This window comes from Callithrix jacchus, chromosome 14 (assembly GCF_049354715.1).
Source record: "Callithrix jacchus isolate 240 chromosome 14, calJac240_pri, whole genome shotgun sequence".
Taxonomy (NCBI): domain Eukaryota; kingdom Metazoa; phylum Chordata; class Mammalia; order Primates; family Cebidae; genus Callithrix; species Callithrix jacchus.
The window spans coordinates 59,311,133-59,337,776 of NC_133515.1; the positions used below are offsets into that span (position 1 = coordinate 59,311,133).

The 26,644-nt window shown below is 46.7% G+C and overlaps 2 protein-coding genes and 1 non-coding gene across 6 annotated transcripts in view; 2 read left to right on the plus strand and 1 right to left on the minus strand.

Annotated features, from left to right (window-relative positions):
* RTN4 (reticulon 4) overlaps nt 1-26,644 on the plus strand; it is a 275,201-nt gene that overhangs the window by 61,180 nt on the left and 187,377 nt on the right.
* On the plus strand, nt 878-26,533 carry LOC144579297 (uncharacterized). Of its 4 annotated transcripts, XM_078349338.1 has the most exons (6): nt 878-1,093; nt 5,741-5,838; nt 19,738-20,143; nt 21,426-21,616; nt 24,017-24,103; nt 25,740-26,533. In XM_078349338.1, exons 3-6 carry the CDS (start codon nt 20,116-20,118, stop codon nt 25,833-25,835), a joined length of 402 nt encoding a protein of 133 aa, XP_078205464.1. In that variant the 5' UTR covers nt 878-1,093; nt 5,741-5,838; nt 19,738-20,115; the 3' UTR covers nt 25,836-26,533. The 4 variants fall into 4 exon arrangements, 2 of the variants coding, with proteins under 2 accessions (XP_078205464.1, XP_078205465.1); XM_078349339.1 differs by lacking the exon at nt 5,741-5,838; XR_013526609.1 differs by lacking the exons at nt 878-1,093; nt 5,741-5,838; nt 24,017-24,103; nt 25,740-26,533 and adding exons at nt 16,231-16,361; nt 17,592-17,737 and having other exon boundaries at nt 21,430-23,348.
* LOC144579394 (U5 spliceosomal RNA) lies at nt 24,512-24,627 on the minus strand. The gene has a single exon (XR_013526829.1). It is a non-coding gene; the product is annotated as a U5 spliceosomal RNA (small nuclear RNA).

Below are 26,644 nucleotides of genomic sequence, written 5' to 3' on the forward strand. Positions count from 1 at the left end.
TTTCTGTTCCAGGCTGGGTGTCTCCTTCAGTAATGACAGCCTGATAAGTGAGTGGCACACGGTAAAGACAGAGAAGGTAGAAGCAGGAGAGAAAAGGCTAGTGGAAAAGTGAACTTGGCTGTTCAGAGGGCAGAGCTGAACTTATTTGCATAGTAACGCAGGTGTGGTTACTTATTTATGAAACACATTTCTTATGAGGTGTGGAAAATAGGTTACCTGTGAACCTGATTCCTGGCCTAGAACGTTCACCAACAGCAGCCAGAGTCCAGCAGGGACCCCTCTCCCAAACCCGTAATTTCACCTCTGTAACTCCCTGCAGAAGCAGCAGAAGGCAAAACGTCTTGTTTATTTGTCTTTCCCTCCCGGCGAGACTCCCAGGTCCTAAAGAGCCAGGTAAGTATTTGGTCACCGTTGTTTTCCTTGGTACACAGCAGGCCTTCGGTAAATAAAGTAAATGCACGCGTAATGAATGAGCATCAGTAACCTGCTGAGTGACTTGGCAGTGAAGGTTGTAGCACCTGGAAGTTGGAGGCAGGTAAATAGAAAAGAGAAGGAGAGGTTTTTGGATCTCCCAGACTTAGACACCTACCCTGAAGTGAGAGGAGGGAGTCATGTCTCAAGCCTGAGAACGAGAAAGGAACCATCTGAAGTAGATAGATGTCAGCTGGAGACACACGGCAGGAGAAAACCCCTAACAAACTCGACCTTCTTCCAAGTACACGGGCCTGACTTCAGAACAAGGCAAGAGCCAAAACAAAACCTTAAAAAAAACGCCTACTCCCGAACGGAAATTCCCCCGACTCACGGTAACGCCCTAGTTTCGCGGCAGAAAGAACAAAGAAGTGATTTAAGCATCCTGAAATCGAAAGGGCTATTTGCTAAACGCCAGAGGATCAGCAGAATCGTTAGATTCCAGAAAATGCTGAACCTCTGAGGCGTCTGTTTTCTTCCATCCTGATGTTAGTTGGGTTGCTGGCAGCCCACGCTGAGCTGCTTTATGAGGATGTGCAGCTCGGCCACTGCCTCTAGAAAGATGAGGGAGGAAGGAAGGGCAGGCTGGACTTGTATGGAATGTGGAAGCTCTGTGTTGAAGGTAAGTGAACCAGCACCGGACACGTCGTCTCTCTGCTCCTGCTGACCAACGAGGATACGGCTGGCCCTTTCAGTTAATTAGATGCAGACATGGGTATCTCCGAGTATAAATATCAGTCAGAGCCCGACTTACAGGAAAACAATGTATCCCCAAGGGTTTGAATAAAAAGACTTTAATAAAGAGATTATTACCAGAGATTTGGGCCAAGTTAAGAGAACCAATAAGGAATGTTGAATACGCAGAGGCTGCCTCAGTCAGGAACCGCTACCTCCCATGGAGACCGGGCATCAGGAGGAAGGAAATCCCAATACCAGAAGCAGGGAGAGCTAGAGCTCTGAGGAGGGTCCTCCGTGGGAGCTGTCATCACGCAGGGCAGGGACTCAGGGACATGGCTTTCAGCCACTGTCAGAGAAAAGGCACCAAAGCGAGGAAGCGGGGCGGAGATACCTCACCATCATTGGTGCTGTCACTGAGGAAGGAAAGGGAAGCAGAAAGGCCCGAGGCCTCGTGGTCCTAAACAGGACGTGTGGGCCGGGTACGTGGGGTGCGTGGCTTATGGAAGATACGGATCTCCTCTGATTGGTCTGTTTTCCCGACTGAGAGGCTGGATGGCTCCTGCGCAAGCTGGTGTGAGTGACCCTCCGGCGATTTGGAGGCCGCAGGCAGCAGGCACTGTCATTAGGTCTACTTTACTGTAAGGGAATCCAGGGAAGAGTGGACATTTGATCTGGAACACAAGGTCTTATCACCAAATAAATATTTTATCATTCAAGCGCCCTCTGGGCTGATTCAGGGGCAGGGCTTCTGTGCATGCCCAAGTCCTCTGCCTCCTCTCAGATGTCAAATGACCCCTGTCCAGGGAAGGGGGCAGGGCTGGGGCTGAGCCATTAGAAGAGGGGTGGGAAAGGGGTGGGTCAGGAGACAGAGGCTGGGTTTTCCTTTCAGGACTTCTGCGAAGGTGCTGAGTCACTCTGCTAAGTCATCTTTCTTCACCTTAGTTTTCTTAACTGCAAAATGGAAATTATTTCCCAGCCCAGATCTAGTGTCCTTTTCTTTTCACAAAGATCAAATGTGATAACACGTGAAAGCGTTTTGGAAGGCAGAAAATGGGATAACAGATTTACCAGTTGTGAATACTGACCATGTCTTTTCAGAAAAGTCCCTGAGAAGGTCTAAACCATAGCTGAGCTGCTTTTATTCAATCATTTAACAGATATTTATTGAGCACCTGCCATAGGCCAAGGGCTTATTCTCTGCCTTCTGGATTGGCAGGGTTCTTTGTATGTTCTTTCCCACTCGCCAAGCCTGAACTTTAGAGGTTCTATGTTAACCTCGGCTGTCTAGGGTTGACGGGGAGTATAGAAGGAAGTAGAAGGCTTGTCAAGGAGTGACGGGAAATATGTTGGCAGAAATGAGATTCCAACACCAGCTGCTCATTATCTCCAGCCTCATTGGCATTCTGCCTTTTTGCTAAGGAGCTACAGGCTGGGTCTGCAGAGGGAGCGAGGCCTTGAGCGGCACTGCAGGGCACCATGGCAACCACACAGGTCTGCCACCAGGGAGTTCATGTCAGGTTGTACCTTAAAGCTCATCAGCTGTGGGCTCAGAAAGAAAGGAGGAGGAGGAGGAGGAGGAGGAGGAGGAGGAGGAGGAGGAGGAAAAGGAGATGTAGAAGAGAAAAACCCTTTCCCATTCTGTGAGGTGGAGAAAAGGGGAAGAGAGGTCAGCGTGATGGGTACAGCTCAGACGGGGTGCTGTCATCAGCACGCACTTTTCAATGGTACCTCTGCTGGTTGGGAACTTGGGAGGCCAGGCCCCAGCATGGGTAAAGGCACACATGCCTGGCTTGGGTTATGAAACGCCGGGACGTCCTGTCAGGATGTTAGCTTCTGAGAGAGAATCAAAGGAGTAGATGGCTTTCCCATGGTGGGGCAGTTCAGGAATCCCTGCTTGTCTTGAAGGGGAACCCCGCTGAGCAGGGCCTGGATAAACCACCCCCTTCCCCTGTGCCCCAGACTTATTACTTTTGGGTGGTAATATTTTGCTGTTTCTTTCTGTAGCTAATAAATCAATCCTCCTACCTCATTCATATCCTGGTAAGACACATTGGTGGGCATCCAGTGTAAGCCTAAACCTGGATTGTCTGATGAAACTAGACCTAATCCAGAAGAAAGTTGTTGGCAAAATATCACTAAATAAGCATAAAATAGTGTCCTTACTGTAACAGAACAGGAAAAGAAATCTAGGGCAGGGTCTTGGGAACGTGATGTGTCTTGGTACTTTTAAAAATGCCCCAACTAAAGGATATTGCGATCTGCTGAGGGAGACAGAAGCAAAGTCCTTGCTGTGGGCAAACCCCTGCCACCCTCATTTTTCCCAGAGGAAGGCCAAGGACTCCATGGAGTCTCAAATCCCTGGGAGTGAGCCTTGTCTGCTAGGAATTTGTGCTTCTGCATCTCTCTCCTTTATCCTGCTCACACCAACATCTTTAAACAAATCTGGCTTCTTTATTTGCCTCATCCACCTGCAGGCAGGCCAGGTTGCTGAGTAGGAGTGTGTCTAGCGGTTTAGCGGGGCTGATGTTGGATGAGGAGGAACGTACAATAGGCTTCTCCTCCTGTCATTAGTTAAGAGGGGCCATATGATGATGGTGACTGACAGCCCTTCAGGGGATTTGTCTTATTTTATCTTCTCTTTGCAGAGGTGCTTTGGGACTTTATAAAGACCCTCCCAGAGCTCTGGCAATTTGTCTTTTAGACTTTCTCAGACCCAGGATACTATGTGGGTTTAGAAAGTTTGCTTGCTTGTGCTGGAGGCGGTGATGGCTGCCAGGTTCTTGAGGAGAGGACCCATTGGTTGGCTATTTCCATAGGTGCTGTGCTGGCTGCAGAGTCAGCATTGAGTTGAAGATTGCTCCTGCATTATGCTGCACTGGCCCAGGGCCTGTGCAGGGAGTTTTGAAACGTTTGTTCTCTAGAAGGTGCTAGTTCTCTCTTCCTTGGCTGCCCCTGCTACGTCTGCTGGGGTTCCCAATTTGTCACTGACATTCTTCCTACTGGCTCATCGTTGAAAAGGTCTGAGAAGGCATCCATGCTGATGATTTTCTAGGCACAGCAGCTTGGCTTCAGCTCTTAAAGGTGCTTCAGTTTGGGAATATACAGTGGGAGGGGGCTGAGCTGAGGCAAGTTCTCGAAGAAAGATCATGCATTTACGGCAGAAACCTGCAGAGTAAGAGTTTGAAAATACCCTGGGGAGAAGAAATATACTGTATTTGGAAATAAAAATAAGGATTAGTGGCCAAGTTGTTTGCTCAATTAGCACCTCATCCATACTGCTGGGAGCATTTAATGATTAAGTAAAAGAGGGTCAAGCCTGGGCTACATCATGAGGCCTTGTCTCTACTACAAATTAAACAAAAATTAGCTGGGCTTAGCCAGGTGTGGTGGGGCACACCTGTGGTCCCAGGTACTCAGGACACTGAGGCAGGAGGAGTCCTTGAGCTCAGGAGTTCGAGGCTAAAGTGAGGTATGATTGTGCCACTGCACTCTAGCCTGGATGACAGTGAGACTTCATTTCACAGAAAAAGGAAAAGAAAAAAAGAGAGAGAAAGAGAGAGAAAGGGGCTGTGTTCTTTAGAAACAGACATAAAGGTCTTAGAAGACTCCTGGGTATGCAGAAAATATTATATAAGTGTTTAATAAAATATACAGCAGAATCAAAGGCCAGAATGGGACTGGAGGAGCTGCGGATAGGAATATACAGCTGGCATATTTGGGGCTTAGGGAAAGTTGTCACTGATGGTATGGAACAAGATGTATGAGGGGCTGTTGCTCCATAAGAATTCATGAATTGCCACTGGAGGAAGGGACGCCCTGCCCCCTGAGCTGAGCACCAGTGCATGTTAGGCGCTTCCAGACATCGTCTCAACGATTCAGCCCCGTATTCTATGAAGCAGGTGCTGCTGTCACTTTTTTACATATGACAGACTGCCGAGGGTCACACAGCTGCTGCGCGAAGCCACCTCTTCCTCTCTGAGGAGGAAATCAGAGCAGAGGACAGATCAGGGCTGTTCTCCCTCCCACCTTGTCATGGGTGGGGGGGCAGCATACCCTCAACACCCTCCCCAGTGGGCTCAGAGCCTCACAGTGGGAAGCAGGTCCCTGCCTAGTAGAAGTGGAAGGGCCAGGTCCTAGTGGCGTCATTTCAGCACATGCTCAAGGGGCTGAGGCCCCCCTCTCCCTGCAGTTCTGTAATGAGGCCCCTGACTGGTCGCTCTCCCTCTCTCCAGGGACTTGTTGGCCAGAGGCCCAGGCTCTGCTGATAGAGAACCAATTTCCTAAAATAGGAAGCCTCTGTACCTACCCATTCTCTTCCTTCGGCTGAGCCAAGTGGGGGCTTCCTTAGTACAAATCTCTCTGTATGGGTTTCTTTTATCAGAAGAAACTTTGGCAAAAAAGACTGGGGCTGAATGGGTACCTGTGGCCCTACAAGCAGTTTGCAGCCAAGGAATTTCTAGCCATGAGGCTAGGGGTTAAATGGAGTGATAGAGGGGTGGTGGCAGCACAGGAGCCTGAGCCATCCCTGATCAAAAGAAGGAAGCCCGAGGAGCCTCAGTGGCTACCCTGCTGATTTTCTCCCTTCTTGCAGCTGCCCAAGGCTAGGAGCCCCAAGTTTGGCGAGAGAAGAATCTGAAGTGCCAGGTGCGGCGGCTCATGCCTGTAATCCCAGCACATTGGGAGGCCGAGGTGGGTGAATCACCTGAGGTTGGGAGTTCGAGAGCAGCCTGACCAACATGGAGAAACCCCGTCTCTACTAAAAATACAAAATTAGCTGGGTGTGGTGGCGCGTGCCTGTAATCCCAGCTACTCAGGAGGCTGAGGCAGGAGAATCACTTGAACCCGGGAGGTGGAGGTTGCAGTGAGCTGAGATCGTGCCATTGCAACAACTCCAGCCTGGGCAACAAGAGTGAAACTTTGTATCAAAAGAAACACGCATGCACACACACAAACACACACACACACACACACACACACACACAGTCAAACATTATTTCCAGGCCGCAGGTCCTAGAGCAAATCTTCCTGAGTCTTGGTTTTCTCATTTGTGTAATGGCTGCAACAGTCCTTGTCCTGCTTACTCACAGGTTTATAGCAAGGTATAGAGAGGTAGCCTCTGTAAGCATTCAGTGCTGGGTGAGGTGCCGTCCTTATACTTCTCAAGCTAATAAGATAAACTTGTGTTGGCTCAGAGATAACACATGCACGCAGGGCCTGACCAGGCAAGGTGAGCCCCAGCCAGCCTCGCTTGTGCAGAGCTTCCTTTCTGCAGCTCCAACTGGATCAGCCTCTGTTCCCTGAGCCCTGCCTCTCTTTCCCATGGATTTTAAGACTGGCCACGCACTTCCCTGGTTTGCTGTTTGGTTTTTGCTTGGCTGCTTTAATTCATCATTCAGTTACATGGGTGGTTTTTCTCTCTTTCCACAATCAGTTGATCTGAAATAGGATTTTAGCTAATGAAGCAGAATTTCCCACTCTTTTGTTTATGAGAGGTGTGGGTTTGGTTTTGTTTCTTAATCCTGTTTTGTTTTTACTGTTCAGAGTTTACCTGATGTGCTGGGTTTCCAACTTTGCTTGTGATTAGAGGGAGAGGCCATAGTAAGAACATCAGTATGAAGGTCACTTTCCCTTCTCCTGTGCGTGTTTCTCCCTTGAAAGGTTGTAAGGACTGGGAAGGGACAGACCTAGTCTTACAGTCAAAGTCACACTTAACATCATTCCTGTTCTTTATTGCACTCTATTAGTGGTGAATTTGGCAGAACAGACAGGGTCATACACATGGGCCCTGATCCCTGTGCTGATGGCCATGGGAATATTCTCGAGGACACAGTTGCCACCCACTCTCACGAGAATAAGCAGGGGCTGGGGGAAGGCTTATCAGAGGGGACCCTGCTCCTCTCTTGGCATGGTTGGCGTTGGGTGTTTGGGTGGAGGTGGAGAAAGACATAACTGTGGGAAATAGAAGACAAAGGCAGAATGGCTAAACCAGAAAGGGCTCCCAGGCACCTTTCTAAACTGGAAGCAGAGTATTACCCAGACAGAGCCCCTAGTGAGCATGCAGTGAGACCTGCCTGCCCATCTTGGAGGCTGGAATCAATACCCTCTCCTCAGTGGCAGATATAAAAAAAGCAAATCGAGTCTCTGTGCGTAAGGAGCTGAAGATCTACCAGAGATTAAAATAATCCCCGAAGCATAAAAGATGTGGCAATTCTTATGAAACAGCTGGGTGTGTGGGTGGCTCTGAGGACGGCATTTTCCCTGGGTTCACTTTGGCCTTCTGAACCAGCAGAAGGGAGTAGATTTACAATCTGTCTGTCTCCCTGCTTCCCTTCTTGCTTCCCTTCCTAATTGAAAGCCTACTATTTGTATGACACTGTGCTAGCTTCTGGGTGGGGATTAATGTGTTCCAATAAGCGATTCAACAGTTTCTATGCAGGAGTGTCAGTGCCAGAGTTGGGGAGACTATCAAGCAATGCCACCTGAAGGAGCGGGGACTGGACTTTCAATACCAGTATCAGGACAGACAAGCCTTGTCCAAGGGCATCTTTCTGGACTGACCACAACATCCTACCCTCAGCTTCTGGAGCTGCTCTGTTCTTTTATTCCTGCCTTTGAATCCAACTCCTTTGCACAGATCTCTTCTCCACATGGGCTTTTCCTTTATCTCGGGGTCTGACTTAGAAAGACCCCTGATATCGCTCTCTGAGGCAAGGCTTTGGTACTGGAGCCCCTTTCTTACCTCGGCCAGATTCCCTGTTCGACTCCAGGCAGATTGTGTGGGCTGACATTGAGAACACAGGGCTTCAGTCTAATTGAAGAGACAAGACCTAAACACAGACCAAGGTGTTGGTTTTTATTTTTTTAATATCATGTTAATTGCCCAAAGAACAGCGTTCTGTGAGATCTCAGAGGGCTTGATTTTGGTCCTGAGAGACAGTCAGGATTTGCATAAATGGAAAGGAGCAGGGAGTGAGTGCATTCTTGGCAGGAGAAAGGGCTTCAGCAAGGGCTCGAGATGGGAATGTGCTTAATGAATTCGAGAAACAACGAGTACACTGGTTTGCTAAAAATACTCACCAAGCACCTTCCATGTGTGGGACACATAGCAGACACGAAGAAAGGGTAACGAGTGATCTTTGTCCTCAAGAATTCTGTAGGCATTTGACGATGAAGTGTCCCCATCAGAGCAGAAAAGCCTGAAAGAAGTCTACGGAATAAAGCTGGAGGCAAAAATTGAGGGTGCAGGAAAGTGTCAGCTCTCCCATCCCAGAGATTCAGATGACTAAAAAATGTGTGCTCAGGACATAATCTTAGTAAAGCTGCAGATTATGTTTAAAGCAAACATTTACAGAGAGAACTGGCATGAGGAATGTGCAGAGAGAGGGAGCAGTTCTGTGTTAGAGTTTCTGAATGGCTGCAGAATGAGCCAGCAGAAGTGGAAAGAACAGAAATCGGAGTTCAAGCATGAGTGTATTTTAATAGCAATCTTTGCGGCCTGGGCCAATGCTCCCAATACTTGTTATGTTGCTATTGTCTTAGTGACTGTGGCAGCAAAGTCTTACAGGCCTAGGGAGACCTTTCCAGCTTGGTAAATTCTCTGGCTTGTTGAGCTTGTCCCAAAACATTGCTTTGGTTTCCTCTCCCTGAATACAGAGGAATGCCTATGGTCTCTGAAATGGAATAACAGTGGACAGGGCTCTGTGCTATTTTACCAGGAAAAATTACTAATGAGATGGATCATTTTGGTCCTTGCATTTGCTCTCCTGAGCATGGCTAAATTCTAATAACTTTTCTAAAGCAACTTAATTTGAACTTGTTTTTATAAACGTTGGCCTCACTCAAGGTACAATTTTAAAAAGAGCCAAACGTGAAATAAGAGGATAGGAATGCCAACAAAATGGATGTTCATTCAACAGATATTTCTGTCCCATGTTCAAGTCACTCTGCTGGCACAGCACCAAAGGTCTACTTATAAAAGCCACACTTGTCCTATCCTACTAATGCTCGAGATCAGGCACTATCCAGCTAAATGAACAAGGAATTCCAGACCTAGTTCTTCCAATGGAAACATTAACCGTCCACATACGGGAAGGACACAGAGGCAAGGGAATTTGTCAGTGACCTCTGGCAGCCTCCACCTCCTCAGTATTTTGTGAGGCTACCAAGTCTCAGAAGGAAAGGCCCTTGTCCAGAGCTGGGTATGCAGAGGCATTCGACCAGGAGAGGTGGGAGAATCATCTGCAAAGTGGAGAACAAGACCTGATGTGGAGTCCTACAAGGTGGTGGCAACTGGCTCACATCTGATGAAGCTGGTCCCTTTTACATAACAAGCAGGAGCACTCTGCTGGTTCTTGACCCAGGCTCAGTGACCCTCATCGGATTTCACCTGCTGAGAAGAAAGGTAACACACCTTTCCCCAGAACTGGCGAGGGTGATGCAAGAGCCAGGATCTGAGGGGTAGACAGATGTTTGCAGTAGACACCGTTCCCCATGGGGCCGGGTGGGTCACTATCAGTTGAATTTAGAAAGGCATAGGGAGAAAGGTGTGCTATGGCATGAGTCTTTGTGTGTCCTGCTCACTCCCATGACAACCAGATACAACCAAGAGAGGCGGGATTGATGTAGGATGGTGTCAGAGCATGTGCTGTGGGAGATGAGCTGGTGCCATTGGTAAGCTCTGGCTCATAAGTGGTAGAGCCAGATTGTAAGTCAGGTTCACCTGGCTCTGAAGCCTTTCCCTTCGCTGGCTCCTGGCCACCTGTCTCAGATATCTGAAGGCAAATGAGTAGAATCCCCCCAGCCAAGGCGGCTTTTAGCAGAAAAGGTGGCTGCAGAGACCTTGGTGTTGAGCACAGGTGCAAACACTTACCTCAAGGCGTATTTAGGCTGACTGTGGTGGGCACAGCACAGTGCCCTTTCTTTCCTTACTTCTGCCTTTGGCTGAAATGCCCTCTGAAACTGAACTCACCCTTTTTCGTGTAGAAGCCTGCAACGTATTGTGGTTCCCATGAGCGTAGAGGACAGCAAAGCTCAGAAAATGAAAGACTTTGTCGGGGGCAGATTCATGTGTACCCAGGTCTCTGTCCCCTCTTGCACTTTGAGGATACAGCACGCCTCCTGTTATGCAATCTGACCTATTTGTTGCGAAGAATAGAGGCGGGGGCGCTGAGGACTGGGTTTCTGTCCTGATGCTTCCAGAAGGCCCAGTTTTCTGGCATTAACACTTACCTGGAAGCTGTTAACTTTGCCCTAGTTCATTTAATTGCATGCATACTTTCCTTTAGAGATACTTACAGATGGTGGGTGTGGTGACTGATGAGTTACAACCTGTCTTAATTATGCACTGCAGCCGTGTTGAGGAGTGTTATTATTTGCTTAATGACAGCAGCTTGCAAAACAGTTTCCATGGCTCTCAGCACAGCCAGGCCGGCATTGCCATACATCTGCTGCTGAAAACGGTTTGCCGTTTGAAAATGCAAGCATTTGGATCTAACAAATGGGGCCCTGACCATTATCCTAGTATTCAGTCCCCTTTACATGTCATTGTCTAGTGATTGGTGTTGGTTTGGGTAGCTCTTTCAGCTGGTGGGCTGTCAGCAACCCCCTGGGGGGATCACAGCCTTTGACACCTGGGGAGTAGCTGCTGGTTTTTAATTGATGTGTTGCCAGGACCAGAATTCCCCAGGCCCTAACATTAGCTCGTCAGAGGAGTTTTTGTATACAACGTTCAGAATACTTGTGAAGTTTCTGTATTATGTAATCATCGTCAATATTGCATGGGTCAGACTTTTCCCTATTTGTGGCCATCGCCGCCTTAATACTCAGTAACTTAGGAAAGATACTAAGTTACTTAGGAAAGACAATAAGGCAGACATTTAGAGCCAGTTTTTATATATGATAAAGTTTACTTTTCTAACTTTCTAGCCTTCTCAGGGAATGATATATTGCAAATAGTATGTTTCTCTAGTGTCTAAAGCCTGTACCTCTTGAAGTACAAAATTTAAAGATTTTAAACTTTTGTGACATTGCCTTGGTTTTTTAAAAGGTGTCATATTTAGGCCAGGCGTGGTGGCTCACACCTGTAATCCCAGCACTTTGGAAGGCCAAGGCGGGCGGATCACAAGATCAGGAGATTGAGACCATCCTGGCTAACACGGTGAAAACCCGTCTCTTCTAAAAATACAAAATTAGCTGGGAGTGGTGGTGCATGCCTGTAGTCCCAACTACTAGGGAGGCTGAGGCAGGAGAATCGCTCGAACCTGGGAGATGGAGGTTGCAGTGAGCCAAGATCGTGCCACTGCACTCCAGCCTGGCCACAGAGTGAGGCTCCATCTGAAATACAAGTGACACATTTAATGTAATATTTTTATTTTCATGACTTGGTACGGTCGGTACAGGAGAGTGTAGCATAGCACTGCAGCTCAGTGTTACCCCCAAGGCAGTAGAGATACACGGGGCTGGCCCTTTGTCCCCTTCACTAACTGTCCCCAAATAGCTATATTGTTATTCCCCTGGAGCCTTTCACATGCTCTAGTGTTCATTTCTCCCTTTTGCCTCATGCTCTTTTGCTTTCAATCCATAGCCTTATTTCTCATACAGTAGGAGTAAGAACTTAAACATGGCCCTCCTTTTTGAAATGGTAAGCACAGGGGTGCCACTGCTCAGAGACCCTCTTCCTTTACTCCAGAATTCTTTTCTGTCTGTGGTGGCGGGTGGAGGAAGATGGCACCCACAGTTTTCCAGGTGTTGCTGGAGTTGACATGAAGTGGAGTTGCCACTTGGGAAAACACCTTCTGGCCTGTATGAGGACCTCCCAGGTTATAGACGCCTTGCACATATCAGGAGGTGAGGGCCCTTAACTTCCTGGTTTGCCCCTGCTCTTGTTTCTATTTTACCAAGCCACTGGTGGTTGGTAGAGCAACCTAAGCTTTTGCCTTCCAGTCTCAAGAGGGAAATATGGCCTGTTTTGCCGTATATATTACCCCTGAGGTAAGCAGGAGATGCCAACATGATACCATAGCAAAGAATCAACCACCCTGAAGTTAAATCTCTGGATTTCTGAGCACTTCCGAGGATACTTTGGCAAACCTTATCATGCATGTAATTTTGCGTATCTTTCACAACAGACTGTGAGCTTCAAGAAATTGGGACTGTGTGTCTTCTCACTATAGCCCCAGGGCCATCAAGCTGCCCGACACATTGTGAGTACTCAGAAGAGTTGTTAGATTACGTTTGAAAGGGCACTTTATTGACTGTCTCATCTGAACAGCCTGGCGAGCATATTTCATGGACAGAGATAGCCTTTGGACTAGGTGTTATAGCTTGAAGAAAGGTTTTTAGGGTGGCAAAATTAGTGCTATCTCCTGCAAGGCTGATTGGAAAGTCCGCACCACCTTTCTGGCCTTCACCTCTGACTGTAGTCCGATCAGCAAGTGTCGCACGCTTCTAGGTGTTGTGATGGCTGGAAACTTATTGCAAGATGTTGCTCTTGCCAAGAACAAGTGCGGACTCCAGATAGGGAGGCAGCTGCGCTCTCTTAGGTGAAATATGATAAACACTCATATGTCCCGTGGGATCCACAGAGGATGGACAATGCAGACTAGAACTAAGACTAGGACCTCCACAGTGGATTCTTAGATATGTAGGTGACACAGACTCTTACCTTCTGCGTGTCTTTAGAGGACAGAGTCACTTGCACAGAAATCCTAGATCATTTTCTTACTAGTTTATGCTGAAACTTCTCTACCCTGGTCCTCTCTGTTGAGCTAGCTGCAGTCTGGGCAAAATAGATATTTGGCGTCTTCCCATGGTGACTATTTGCTTCTCTTTTTCTGTCTCATTTTTCCATGTTATTGTTTTCCTCTTTCAGCCCCAATATATCAGTTTTCTTCACATGCCCTTTTCCACCTGCTCAGTCCTCAGGCCTCCAGCCTTCCTTCCCCTGCGTGCCTGTTGCCCATCTGACTATGCACTGCTCAGGCAGGAGCCTGCCCAGCTTCCTTCTGCTCACTTTTTTTTCCTCTCTCTCCCTTTTTGAGATGGAGTCTTGTTCTGTCACCCAGGCTGGAGTGCAGCAGCACAGTCTCAGTTCACTGCAATCTCTGCCTCCCAAGTTCAAGTGATTCTCCTGCCTCAGCCTCCCAAGTAGCTGGGATTAGAGCCACCTGCCACCATGCCTGGCTAATTTCTGTATTTTTAGTAGAAATGGGGTTTCACCATGTTGGCCAGGCAGCTCTGGAACTCCTGATCTCAGGTGATCTGCCTGCCTCAGCCTTCCAGAGTGCTGGGATTACAAGCATGAGCCACTGTGCCTGACTTTTTTTTTTTCTTTTTATTAGTCACAGCTCACTGCAGCGTCAACCTCCTGGGCTCAAGTGGTCCTCCCACATCAATCTCCTGAGCAGCTCGGACTACAGGCATGTGCCATAATGCCTGGCTAAGTATTGTAGAGATGGAGTTTCACCCTGTTGCCCACGCTGGTCTCAAACTCTTGAACTCAAGTGATCGTCCCACCTTGATCTTCCAAAGTGCTGGGATTACAGGCATGAGCCACTGTGCCCGGCTTCATAATTTTCTTAAGCAGTGTAGTCATGGGGCATGTTTGGGAATAGTGGGGACCCAGTGTGGTGCTTGAATTTCTAATAACCCAGTGCTGACCCGGTGGAGAATCAAGAATCAAAGGCCCTGTGGTTTTACCATTAATTGTTTCCCAGGTTTGATAGGCACAGGAAATAAAGATTACATAAAGAAGAAAGAAACTATGGTTCTTGCTCTAGAATCACAGTGTGATGGGTGGTTAGGATAACTGACACACACGTAACACAGGGGAGTGAACAGAGCCGGGGCGATGGGAAAGGAGAGCAATGTTGTGTGTACGGAGAATGGCACTGGCCAACTTCAGTGATCTGATGGGAAGAGTAATGTTGTGGCCTCCTTGGAAATCTTTTAAAGGGATGGATGCTGTTTGTTCCTCTTTGTGACATCCATGCTCTCATGACACCGTAAGGACTGAACACAGAATCTCTCAGATGGCGAGCTCCAGAGGGTACTTAATGCTATAGTTCAGAATTTATCAAACCTCAATGTGCACCAGAATCACCTGTACACGAGGGCTTGTTAACACACAGCTTGCTGGGCTTACCCACAGAGCTGATTCAGTGGCTCCAGAGTGGGGCCCAAGAATGCATTTCTTTGTTGTTTCCTTTTTTGAGACAGGGTCTCGCTCTGTCACCCAGGCTGGAGTACAGAAGCATGATCTCAGCTCACTGCAACCTCCACCTCCCAGGCTCAAGTGATCCTCCCACCTCAGCCTCCCAAGTAGCTGGGACTATGGGTGTGTGCCACCATGCCTGCCTAATTTTTGTGGGGTTTTTGTTGGGGGAGGGGTTTCCATGTTGCCCAGACTGGTTTCTAACATCTGGGCTCAAGCAATCTGCCCTCCTCGACCTCCCAAAGTGCTGGGATCATAGGCATGAGCCACCACACCCTGTTAGAATTTGCATTTCTAACAAGTCCCCAGATTATAATGGTCCAAGGACCACTCTTTGGGAACCACTGGTACAGTCATTCAGCAGCCAGGAACAGTTTGGAATAGGGAAGTAAGAACTGTGCATTTATCATCTTAAATTGACCCATTTGGAGAGTCCATAACTGTGGCAGAAGATATGTAGGGAAATGAATTTGTAAAAGATGGATTTAGCCCAGGCAGTGGCTCTGTATTTAGTGTTGAGGTCTGACGAGAGCATCTCACTTGTCCCCTAGCTGCAATGTGACTAAGGGAGATGAACCACATAACCTATATTCCTAAAAGGAGAATTCTGAGCACCAGAAGCTTTAAAATTATTTATGAAGCTCTAGAGCAGAATTTTAAACACAAAACATGCATTTCTTAGTGTCACTCTTTGTACAGACATTTATTATTTTAGTCATTAATGACTACAACAGCTGGTAGGCGTGTCTTCTGTTCAGCCCTGGGATGCTCACCTGTACGTGTTCTGTGCTCTGGTTAAGTAGAAAAGGCCTTTCATTTTCGTGCCTTCCTGCCTTTACTCAAATGGCTCCTCTGCCTGGAATTATCTCCCCTGCCCTACCCTATAGCTGTTTGAGCAATTCTTTACCTCAAAGCTTTGATTGCCTTAAATGCTGGCAGGCCTGTTTCTGACAAGAGATGTTTTTCAGTTTTAGAAGCAAAGATGCTATCTCCAGTTATTCACAGGCCCATTAATCATGCTAATAGAACCCCAGCAGCACCCAAGGCTTTCTCCAAGTGAGAGTGTGCAAACAGCCTCTAATCAGCACGTAGGCTACCTGTCATTTGCTCATGGTTTCTTGTTTCCCTTCTCGGAGCCTCCAAAGGCAAGTGTTGTGACAGAAGAGATGATTCAGTCCAGACCTGATGGGGAAACAGGATATAAAATCCAATACCACTCATGTGCGCACTGAACAGTAAAGACAACCTATATTTAGATGGCATGAATCTTGATAATTATCTCTTGGAGTATCTAGCCTCTCAATCTGAATGCATCCTCAGGATGTGAAACACATTCTAATACTTTAAGCACTAGTCTCATAAACAGTGCATACTCTAAGTGCATGACATTCTCAGCAATACATTCACTTTTGCCAAGGTTCATGTGCCCAAATGAGCCCACTTCATTCCAAAGACTGCAAACAAATTTCAAGTAAAAATTCTGAATTCTTAGCTAGTCTCTGCAGGGCAATGATTAAAGTGGTGTCCACCAATGTGACCCCTACTCTCTTCAGGACGTCACTCATTAGGTCTTCAGCCATTTGAAGGGAAAAGTTTGGGTTTGAGTCATTGTCACAATTTATTAGCTTTGTAATCATGGGGAACCAGGCCATCTTTTATTCTACAAATGGATGCTAATGACTAACATCTAACACGTCTTGTTTCCTCTGCAGGGCTGTTGTGAAGATCAGTGAATCATGGGTCTCCTTGTAAACAGCAAAGTAGAGTGGAAATATTAGTTAATGTTATTATTTTGATCACTCACTTCTTGCTGCCTACTTCAAAGCCAGAGATCTTACTGTTTTACCTGAAAAACTGAAAGGTTTTGTTTGTTTTGTTTGGAGACAGGGTCTTGCTCCATCACCCGGGCTGGAGTGCGGTGGCATGATCTTGGATTCTGATCGCTGCCTCTTGGGCTCAAGTGATCCTCTTGCCTTAGCCTCCCGAGTAGCTGTAACTACAGGTTTGTGCCACCACACCCGGCTAATTTTTGTATTTTATGAAACAGGTTTTCACCCTATTGCCCAGGCTGGTCTCAAGCTCCTGAGCTCAAGTGATCCGCCTGCCTTGGCCTCCCAAAGTACTGGGATTACAGGCGTGAGCCACTGCACTCAACCTGAAAGATATATCTTATGTTTATGTCAAAACTACTCAGTTAGTCCTGGATTATAACCTGAGGTGACTAGGGTTTGGCTGGAAATATGCACCGGCTTTCAGTTGTGAGTTTTTTTTTTTTGAGACGGAGTTTTGCTCTTGTTACCCAGGCTGGAGTGCAATGGCGCGATCTTGGCTCACCGCAACCTCCGCCTCCTGGGTTCAGGGAACTCTCCTGCCTCAGCCTCCTGAGTAGCTGGGATTACAGGCATGCGCCACCGTGCCCAGCTAATTTTTTGTATTTTTAGTAGAGACGGGGTTTCACCATGTTGACCAGGTCTCGATCTCTTGACCTCGTGATTCACCCGCCTCGGCCTCCCAAAGTGCTGGGATTACAGGCTTGAGCCACCGTGCCCGGCCTCAGTTGTGATATTTACTTGAGATGTTGTGATTAGGTTGTGGAAAGACTTAGGACCGAGAGATTTGATTCAGGCCACTGACGTTCCCAGTGTGATGTTAGGGAAGTCTCTTTGTTTATACAATTGTGCGCTCTTTGGATTGGAGGGACTGCGGCTTTTGGATTAGCAGCAGCTAGTCTAGCATTTCGTATGTTTCAGAAACCCAAGCCACAGCATCGTGGCAAAGGTCTTGCTTGGATACCTCTAGAGTTCCATGGGCTCATCCGCTCAGTAGCTCATTTTATTGCTCGATATTTCCAGTTTTTGTAATATCCTCTCAACTTTTGAGCCAAAACTGGCCTCCATTTTACTTCCAACTGCTGATGCTCCTTGACTTACAATGGGGCTATGTGTTCAACTCACCATAAGTTGAAAATATTGTAAGTCAAAAATACACTTAATGCGTCCAACCTACCTAACATCACAGCCTCACCTAGCCGACTTTAAGCATGCTCGGAACACTTAAACAGGAGCCAACATTTGGGCAAAATCACCTAACACAAAGCCTATTTATAATAATAAAGTGTTGAATATCTCATGTGGTTTATTGACTACTGTACTGAAAGCGAAAAACAGAATGGTTGTGTGGGTCCTAGATGGACAGTTTCAAATAAGCGCTTATAGCTTTTGTATCATTATAGGCAAAATCATAAGTGGAACCATTGTAACCTGGGACATCTGTGTGGATTTGCATTCCTTCCTCTGAGAGAACACACTGAAGCTGCTCCCTTCTTGATATGGCAAGGCTTCCTGAGGACATAATGCACAGCTAGCATGCTTCCAGCAGGTCTTCTCTTGTTTAAATTAGACATACCCTGGTTTGGTAACTGCTTTTTTGATATGATTTCCAGAACTGCCTCACAATCCTGGTTCCCTCTCCTGAATGAATGTTTGCAATGTGGTTGTTGGGGTAATAATAGACGGGTAGGGAGCAACTAGGTCTTTGATGGTCTTGTAATACAGTAAACTTTTCTCTGAACGGTCCCCCACCCCCTTACTGCAGCACCCAACTACAAGAATTCAAAAATTCCAACCCAACAGTGACTGAACCTCCAGCATTCCAGGGCTCCCAGAAATGAACACAGTGACAACAGGCTGCAGGGGCAGCCTGATACTGTCTGATGGGCGGGACATACTCACGTGATCTTGTTCCTACTGATTATTGCTTTTATAAAGTGATGGAATTCTTCTCATTAATTCTATACAAATGTTAAGCAGCAGATAATGTAGGAAGTTGGATGCAGTGACAAAGTACACAGGCAGAGAGTTCTAAGTTCAAATATGACTTTGAACTTTGTTGCTTTACATCTCGGAGTCTCTGTTTTTTGACTTGTAAAATGAGGATGATCATTCCTGCCTCATGAAGTTGATGTGATGACTGAATGCACTATTTTGGAAATAGAGCCTGGATTCTAGTAGGTGCTTGAGTGGACTCTGATGTTCTTTTTTTGTTTTTTCTTTTGAGACAGAGTCTTGCTCTATTGCCCAGTCTGGAGTGCAGTGGTGCAATCTCGGCTCACTGCAACCTCTGCCTCCTGGGTTCAAGTGATTCTCCTGCCTCAGCCTCCCGAGTAGCTGGGATTACAGGCGTGCACCACCGTGCCTGGCTAATTTTTATATTTTTAGTAGAGATGGGGTTTCACCATATTGGCCAGGCTGGTCTCAAACTCCTGATCACCCTGGCCTGCCTTGGCTTTTCAAAGTGCTGGAAGTACAGGTATGAGCCACCGCTCTTGTCAACTCTGATGTTCTTTTTTTTTAGACAGAGTCTTGCTCTGTCGCCAGGCACCAGGCTGGAGTGCAGTGGCACGATCTCGGCTCACTGCAACCTCCGCCTCCTGGGTTCAAGCAATTCTCCTGCCTCGGCTTCCCGAATAGCTGGGACTAGAGGTGTACACCACCACGCCCAGCTAATTTTTGTATTATTATTATTTTTTACCATGTTGGCCAGTATGGTCTCGATCCCTTGATCTTTGATGTTCTTAGCACATGAACTTTCTGTGTTTACCTTCCTCCTTCCAAAGCAAACCAGGTAAAAGTGTTAAGTCATTCTGGTGTGGTGATAAGAGCCCAGAAGAATGGAAAGCGGTGTTGGCAAAGTTCTCATTGTAAAAGGCTAGATGTGATTACTTTAAATTTAAATAGTCACATATCTAGTGACTATTGTAGAGAACGGATAGAAACTTTAGAGCACATGAATTAGAATTGTGGCATGTAAGGCTAAGCCCAGTCTGTGGACTGAGTGACAGACCAATAGGCAATAGGGAAACATTTCAGGTTTCACAACTAGAGAATATTAAGCACAGAAATGGAGAATACCACAGTGACCAGCCACTGACACCCTCATGCAGGGTAGAAAGGAATTCTGGAAAGCTTTGTGGGTTATAATGACCCTGCTGCAACTACTCAGCACTAACATTTGAGTGCAAAAGCAGCCATAGACAATAATGAAATGAATTGGTGTGGTTGTGTTCCAATAAAGCTTTATTTACAAAAACAGGCAGCTGGCTGAATTTGACCCACAGGTCATAGTTGTCAATCCCAATCTACAGTCTTATTTTCTTAAAATTGTAGTAAGAGCACTGCTATTGTTTGAATATTTGTCCCCACTCAAAGCTCATGTTGAGATGTAATCCCCACTGGTGGGAGCTGTGTGGGTCATGGGGGTGTATTCCTCATAGCTTGGTGGTGTCCTTGAGATATGGGTGAGTTCTCCCGAGATCTGGTTGTTTAATGTGTGGTGCCTCCTCCTCCTGACTCACGCTGTCTTGCTCCCTCTCTTGCCAGGTGATGTGCCTTCTCCTGCTTCACATTCCACCACGAGGAAAAGCTCCCTGAGGCCTTCCTGGAAGCTGAGCAGATGTCGGCACCATGCTTCCTGTAAAGCCTACAGAACTGTTAACTGTTTAAACCTCTTTTCTTTATAAATTACCCAGTCTCAGGTGTTTATTTACAACAATGCAAGAACAGCCTGATAGAAACACTTAACATAAAATCTACCTTAACAAATTAATAAGTGTACAATACAGTATTGATGCTATGCTCGTAATGTGGTACGACAGACCTCTAGAACTTGCTCATCTTGTACAACTGAGACTTTATACCCACTGAATAACAGCTACCATTCCCTGAACCCCTTGCAGCCCCTGCCAGCCACCATTCTATATGAGTTTGACTATTTTAGATACATCAGGTAAGTGGAATCATGTAGTATTTGTCTTTCTGAGACTCGTTTGTTTTACTTAGCATAACGTCCTCAAAGTTCATCCATGTTGTCATGTATGGCAGGATTTTCTTTTTCAAGGCTGAATAATATTCCATTTATAGTCTTACCACTTTTTTTTTTTTTTTTGACGGAGTCTTATTCTATCACCGAAGCAGTGCAGCAATGCTATCTTTGCTCACTGTAACCTCTGCTTCCCAGGTTCAAGCGATTCTTCTGCCTCAGCCTCCCAAGTAGCTGGGATTACAGGTGCCCACCACCATATCTGGCTAGTTTTTAGATTTTTAGTAGAGATATGGTTTCCCCATGTTGGTCAGCCTGGTCTCGAACTCCTGACCTCAGGTGATCCACCCTCATCAGCCTCTCAAAATGCTGGGATTATAGGCATGAGCCACCACACCCATCCTCTTATTACATTTATTGACTCATCTGTTGATGGGCATTTATGTTGTTTCCACATTTTGACTACAATAATATAATGATGATTCTGCAATGAACGTGGGAGTGTGAATATCTCTACCATATCTTGATTTCAATTCTTTTAAACACCCAGAAGTAGGATTGCTGAGTCATCAGGTAGTTCTATTTTTAAGTTTTTGAGGAAGCTCCATACTGTTTTCCATCACAGCTGCACCATTTTACATTCCCACCAATGGTGTACAAGGATTCCAATTTCCCCACATCCCACCAACACTTGCTATCTTTTATTTTTTTCATAGTAGGCATCCTAATAGTGTGTGGTGGTGAGAGCCTTATTTTCTAATCCCAGTCCTCGAAACCTGCTTCTGCTGCATTACTCTTTCCAAGAGAATCTTTCTCTCACTCCAAGGGCCTCTAGGATCCCCTAAGGGGGATCCTTTGTCACCTGGGCACAGTCCCAAATCCTGGGCTCAAGTGATTCTCCCACCTGAACCTCCAGAGTATTTTGAACTTCAGGTGTGCACCACCATGACAGTCTGAAGATTTGCTTCAAGTATTTTTGGCTCGTGGAGGGGCAGAAAGCTCTATCTACCATTTTTGAGAGAGAAGGTAGAGACAATGTCTGCAAATCCTTCAGGGGAGACCCCCCCCACCGAGACTTTATTACTGGGGACAAAGTACCTATGTCCTGTGTTTCCATTGCATCATCTGTTAGGTGTGCAGTTATATGCCTCCGTGATGCCCCAGATTTTTGCAGCATTTAGATCAACTGTAATTATTTATGTGATCATCAGTTTAATGTCTCTTTTCCTTCTTTCCTCCATTCCTCAAGAAAGCACCCTGAAGGTAGGGCCATGTTTGAGTTGCTGTCCATGGCTATATACACAGCATCTAACAGAGGGATCGACTCAAGGTACACACTCAGCAATAAGTTCCTGCTACATGATGAATGCACAAGTTCAGTCCCTCAAGTCATCCACAAACCTTTCTCAGATTACATTCACTAGACTTCTTTCTAGCACGGTGAGGGAAAAGTTTGACTTTCAACTGTTAATGGACTCTAAGCCTGAAATACAAGACAAATATTATAGCGTTGGCCTAGAGTAAAGGCCTACCACCTCTGACCTCCGACGTTGTCTTGGAAACTAGGACTGTGAGCTGGAAATAAACAGCTGCTCTGTTGATTTACACAATCGGTAACAACTTCTTGGAGGGAGAGAACATTAAGAACTCCAGGAACATTTCCTTTGAAACTTGGGAATAGTCATTCATTCAATGTTTTTTTCAAGGTCTTTCCTGGAGAATATAACTTTTAGAATTTTTGTACCTAGTGTGCCCTCTTCTTTAAATGTTGTTTTTGAGACAGGGTCTCACTCTGTCCTCAGCTGGAGCACAGTGGCATGATCTTGGCTGACTGCAGCCTTGACCTCCTGGGCTCAATGATCCTCCCACTTTGAGCTCCAGAGTAGTTTGAACTTCAGGTGTGCATCACCATGACAGGCTAATTTTTTTTTTTGTAGAGATGGGTTCTCACCATGTTGGCCAGGCTGGTATTGAACTCCTGGTCTCAATCCTCTGACTGTGGCCTCCCAAAGTGCTGGGATTACAGTTGTGAGCCACTTGGCCCAGCCTGATGTGCCTTTTTCCGATCTTCTGTTAACTAAGTGAGGACTTTTCCTCTTCTTCTACAATACATATTAACAGCAGCAGAAGAAAGTAAAGTGCCAAATCCTGTATTAATACACCAGTTATGGAAGTGCAATCACTTGAGTAATCTCAGTGGACAGAGTCAGCTGACCGCAAAGCAGGCCAGTGAAGTCCTGGACAGAAAGGCTATTGGGAGAGTTTCCTGGGGCTCAGCCAGATTGCTGCCTTGTTCATACCCCCAGGAGGGTAAAATGCTCTGGGTCATCCATAGGTCACTCAGGAGGGGTAAGTGAGAGGAAGAGGAGGTGAGCAGGAATGGATATATTGATGATGGGGCTCAAACAACATGACTTTGTCATTCCAGCCACCTGGTGTCCTCTGTGGGTCTCAGATCCCAAGCTAATGCCTCCTTTTCCCTACTCCAGCCATGTTGAAGTCTCCTTCAGCACCCCATTGCCCTTCACACCATAATTCGGCTGAATAACTTCAGTCCCCACCTTGTCCCATTAATTCTTACAGGTTTCAGTAGGGATTCCGTGTGGTTTCCTGATCCTCTCCCTTCCCCTTCGCTTGAGTGACGTAGTGGGTTGAACACATTCCCCCATGAAAGTACAGCTAAGTCCTAACCCCTGGAACCTATGACAGTAACTTCCTTTGGAAAAAAAGATCTTTGCAAATGTAATATAAGGATCTTGAAGTCAAATCATGCTGGATTTTAGGGGGCACCATAAATCCAAGGACACCTGAAGAAGAGGAGAGGACACACAGACCTAGAGGAAAAGGTTCTGTGAAGATGGAGACAGGAATTGCCAAGCATTATAAGCCAAGGAACACCAAAGACAGCCAGCAGCCACCAGAAGGCAGATCATGAGGTCAGGAGTTTGAGACCAGTCTGGTCAACACAGTGAAATCCTGTCTCTACTAAAAATACAAAAAATTAGCCAGATGTGGTTCTGTGCGCCTGTAATCCCAGCTTCTCTGGAGGCCGAGGCAGGAGAATCGTGTGAACCCAGGAGGTGGAGGTTACAGTGAGCCAAGTCATCATGCTATTGCACTCTAGACTGGGTGACAGTGTGAGACTACATCTCAAAAAAAAAAAAAAAAAAAAGAGAGAGAGGCATGGAGTGGGTCCTCCCTCAGAGCCTGCAGGAAGAGCCAACCTTGACAACACCTTCACTTAAACTAAACTTCTGGCCTCCACCAAATGACAGAGTAGGTTTCTGTGGTTTTAAGCCACCTCATTTGTTAATTTGTTATGGCAACGCGGGGAAACTAGGTGAGTATCATTTGGGAAAGGCCTTGAAGACTGGAGTGTTACCTACCCACATTGTCTTTTCAGCAGCACTGGGTGAGCTGATGCCACCAGGGCTGGTAGGTGTTTGGGAGGAGTGCTGGGTCATGTGTTGTGAAGCATAGCCCCTAAAGCCCGTGGCTGTTCACGGCAGATAACACCTCTCTTATCCTTATCACCTGAGAAAAATGAGAGCCCAGCCATGCAGCTCAGGGACCACTCAGTGGGGTGGGGAGGGGTGGAAAGGGCAATCCTTTGAGCAGGGTCACAGGACTCTCCTCTTCCCACTGCTCCTTTCTGTTTAGCACATAAGCAGGAAAAGCAATGTCCCTGTCCACAGCAGCTGCCACCAGTTAGATTGCAAACACAATCCTTTTCTGAAATAATAGAATTCTCTCTATGGGAGCAAAGCAATGCAACATTCACAATCAGAGAAAAGAAATCCTCCCACCCTCACTGTGCTCTTTGGTTTTTTCCTCTCCCAGACAAAAGCCCTTTTGCCTGATGTCAGACCAGCACAGCTGAAAGCTGTAACCTGGGCGAAGTGGAGGCCGACCAGCGGGCATGCGCAGGTGAGATCCTCCGGGACAGGCCCGCAGGGCCAAGGTGGGCATGGCTCTCAGGTTTCCATAAGCTTTAAATGCTGGAAGTTCATGTTGGTGGTTGGTACGTAAGGATCTTAATTTGTTCTATGGACTGAAAAAGATTATCTCATTTTACAATAGAGATTTTTGGCAGTCACTAAATGGTACGATGCTATTGCCTCAACTGAGACATTTCTGCCAATATATTTATGCCATGTATGGTTGCTTTCGTGTCTCTTATTTCATTTGAGTTTCTCAATAGCCCACGAGAGGAGTAGAGCAGGGATTATTACCCTGTTTTAAAGGGAGAGAACTGAGGCTCATGAGGCTTAGGGAATATAGACGGAAAGTGGGAAAATAGGAGACTTTTTTTTTTCTTTTTTCTTTTTTTTTATCAGCCCCACAGAAACAGGGCCTCAAAAAATTGGATTAAGACTCAGAATTGTTCCTCTCCACAGAAATCTTTAGTAAAAGGCGAAAGATTTATACGATTTGGAGAGAAACCAGAGTATAGAGACTTTTTTTTTCTGAGAGAGAGTCTCACCCTGTCACCCAGGTTGGAGTGCAATGGTGCAATCTTGGCTCACTGTATCCTCCACCTCCTGGGTTCAAGCAATTCTGCCTCAACCTCCCCAGTAGCTGGGATTACAGGCATGTGCCACCATGCCCGGCTAAGTTTTTGTATCTTTAGTAGAGATGGGGTTTCACCATGTTGGCCAGGCTGATCTCAAACTCAGACCTGGTGACCTGCCCATCTCAGCCTCCCAAAGTGCTGGGATTACAGGCGTGAGCCACCACGCCTGGCCCGGAGAGAATTTCAGACCTGGGGAGGAGTGAGGGTTGGGAGTGAGTGTGAAGGAGCCTGGAACAGCCAAGAAATCTTCGTGGCTGAAGAGCAGGTCATGTGGATGAAAGACCTGGGGGAAAGCTCTGTCATTTGAAGAGGTTCCTGGAGAGGCAGGTGTGGGTGACTGGGAATGCCGACCAAATGGTCAGAAAAGGAAGGGAACCTGTGGTTTGTGTTCAACAAGAGGTGAATCTGGGGAAACCATGTCTCCTTAACCAAATGCCTGCCCAATATAATGATGCTTCCTGATAATACAATGAATGAACTTTGTCCTCTGCCATGAAGAGTAGAGGCAGGTCCTCTTTATTGTACTTTATGGCAGTATGTCATTGCATCATGGGCCTGGCTGTCAAATGGGGTCTCCTATACAAGGCAGCATTTTGGGAAGCTGGCTGTATTGGGCACCAGGAGGCCTGAATGGGTGGATATGACCGTTGGGTTGTTAGCCTGAGCGGGCCTGAGCTTTGAGAGGAGAAACTTGGCACCTCAGCAGGAGGCCTGTCCTCAGCTGGTCTGACACATAGCATTTGCTTTTTGATTTGCACACATAAAATGAATCTCTCCAACAACCGTCTCCCCAAGGCCTCATCAATTAGAACTGCTTTTGTCCTTAGCATCCTTTTGTTGACCAGCTTGGAAATTAGTTAGAAGAAGAAGAAAGGGAAGTTGTCTTCGTGGGTAGTGGCACTGGAGAGCTGGCTGCTAATGAAGGCGTCCTGAATGGCGTGATTGTGCTGCTGTTTATATAGTTTTTATTTTAATTTGCATCCGTACCAGGCTCGGATCCCAAGAGTCATTCAGCCGTGTTTGGAGCTTTTACCTCCTTCCATGGAGCCAATTCTGCCAGCTTATCATTTGCCTCAAGGAAATTAATGTGGCTCTCCCTCCCTTCACTTTTATCATGTGCTGCTGGATTGTTTACACATCCGTGGAGAGAAAGAAAGATTCTGCAGAACCGTAGAAGGAGGTTTCTCTCATCACATTGCTGTCTCATCTGAGACTCAGCTCTCCAGCTTGTACAGCCAAGGTCTCAGAGAGCAAGGCCGGGAATTAAAGCAGGATGATGGAAGGGAAGGGAGGGGGACATAGCATCAAAGGGTCAGACCTCTTGCTAATTTTTCCTTGTCTCCATATAGCTGTTTTCCTCCTTGACACAGTAAGCCTTCCCCAAAACTTTCAGAACAGAAAGCAGTGACTTTATCTGGAAAGACCCTCTTCTCACATGGCACTGGATCAGAAATCCTGGTGCAGGCATGAGCCTTTGTCCTTGGGGCCCCTCCGTCATCCTTACCTCAGGTTTGGTAAGGCAAGTCCTGCCAACTTCAGATTACCTTCAAATGTGGATCTCCAGCATTCCAGTTCCAGAAGTGAAAAGACTCAGATGCTGCCCTCAAGGGGTCATGGTTTGGTGGGAACGAAGGTTATAAAAGGCAGTGTACAGGCCGGGCATGGTGGCTCATGCCTATATTCCCAACACTTTGGGAGGACGAGGAGGGTGGATCACAAGGTCAGGCGTTCGAGACCAGCCTGGCCAACATGGTGAAACCCCATCTCTAGTAAATATACAAAAATTATCTGGTTGTGGTGTTATGTACTATAATCTCAGCTACTCAGGAGGCTTGAACCCAGGAGGCGGAGGTTGCAATGAGCTGAGACTGCGTCATTGCACTCTAGCCTGGCTG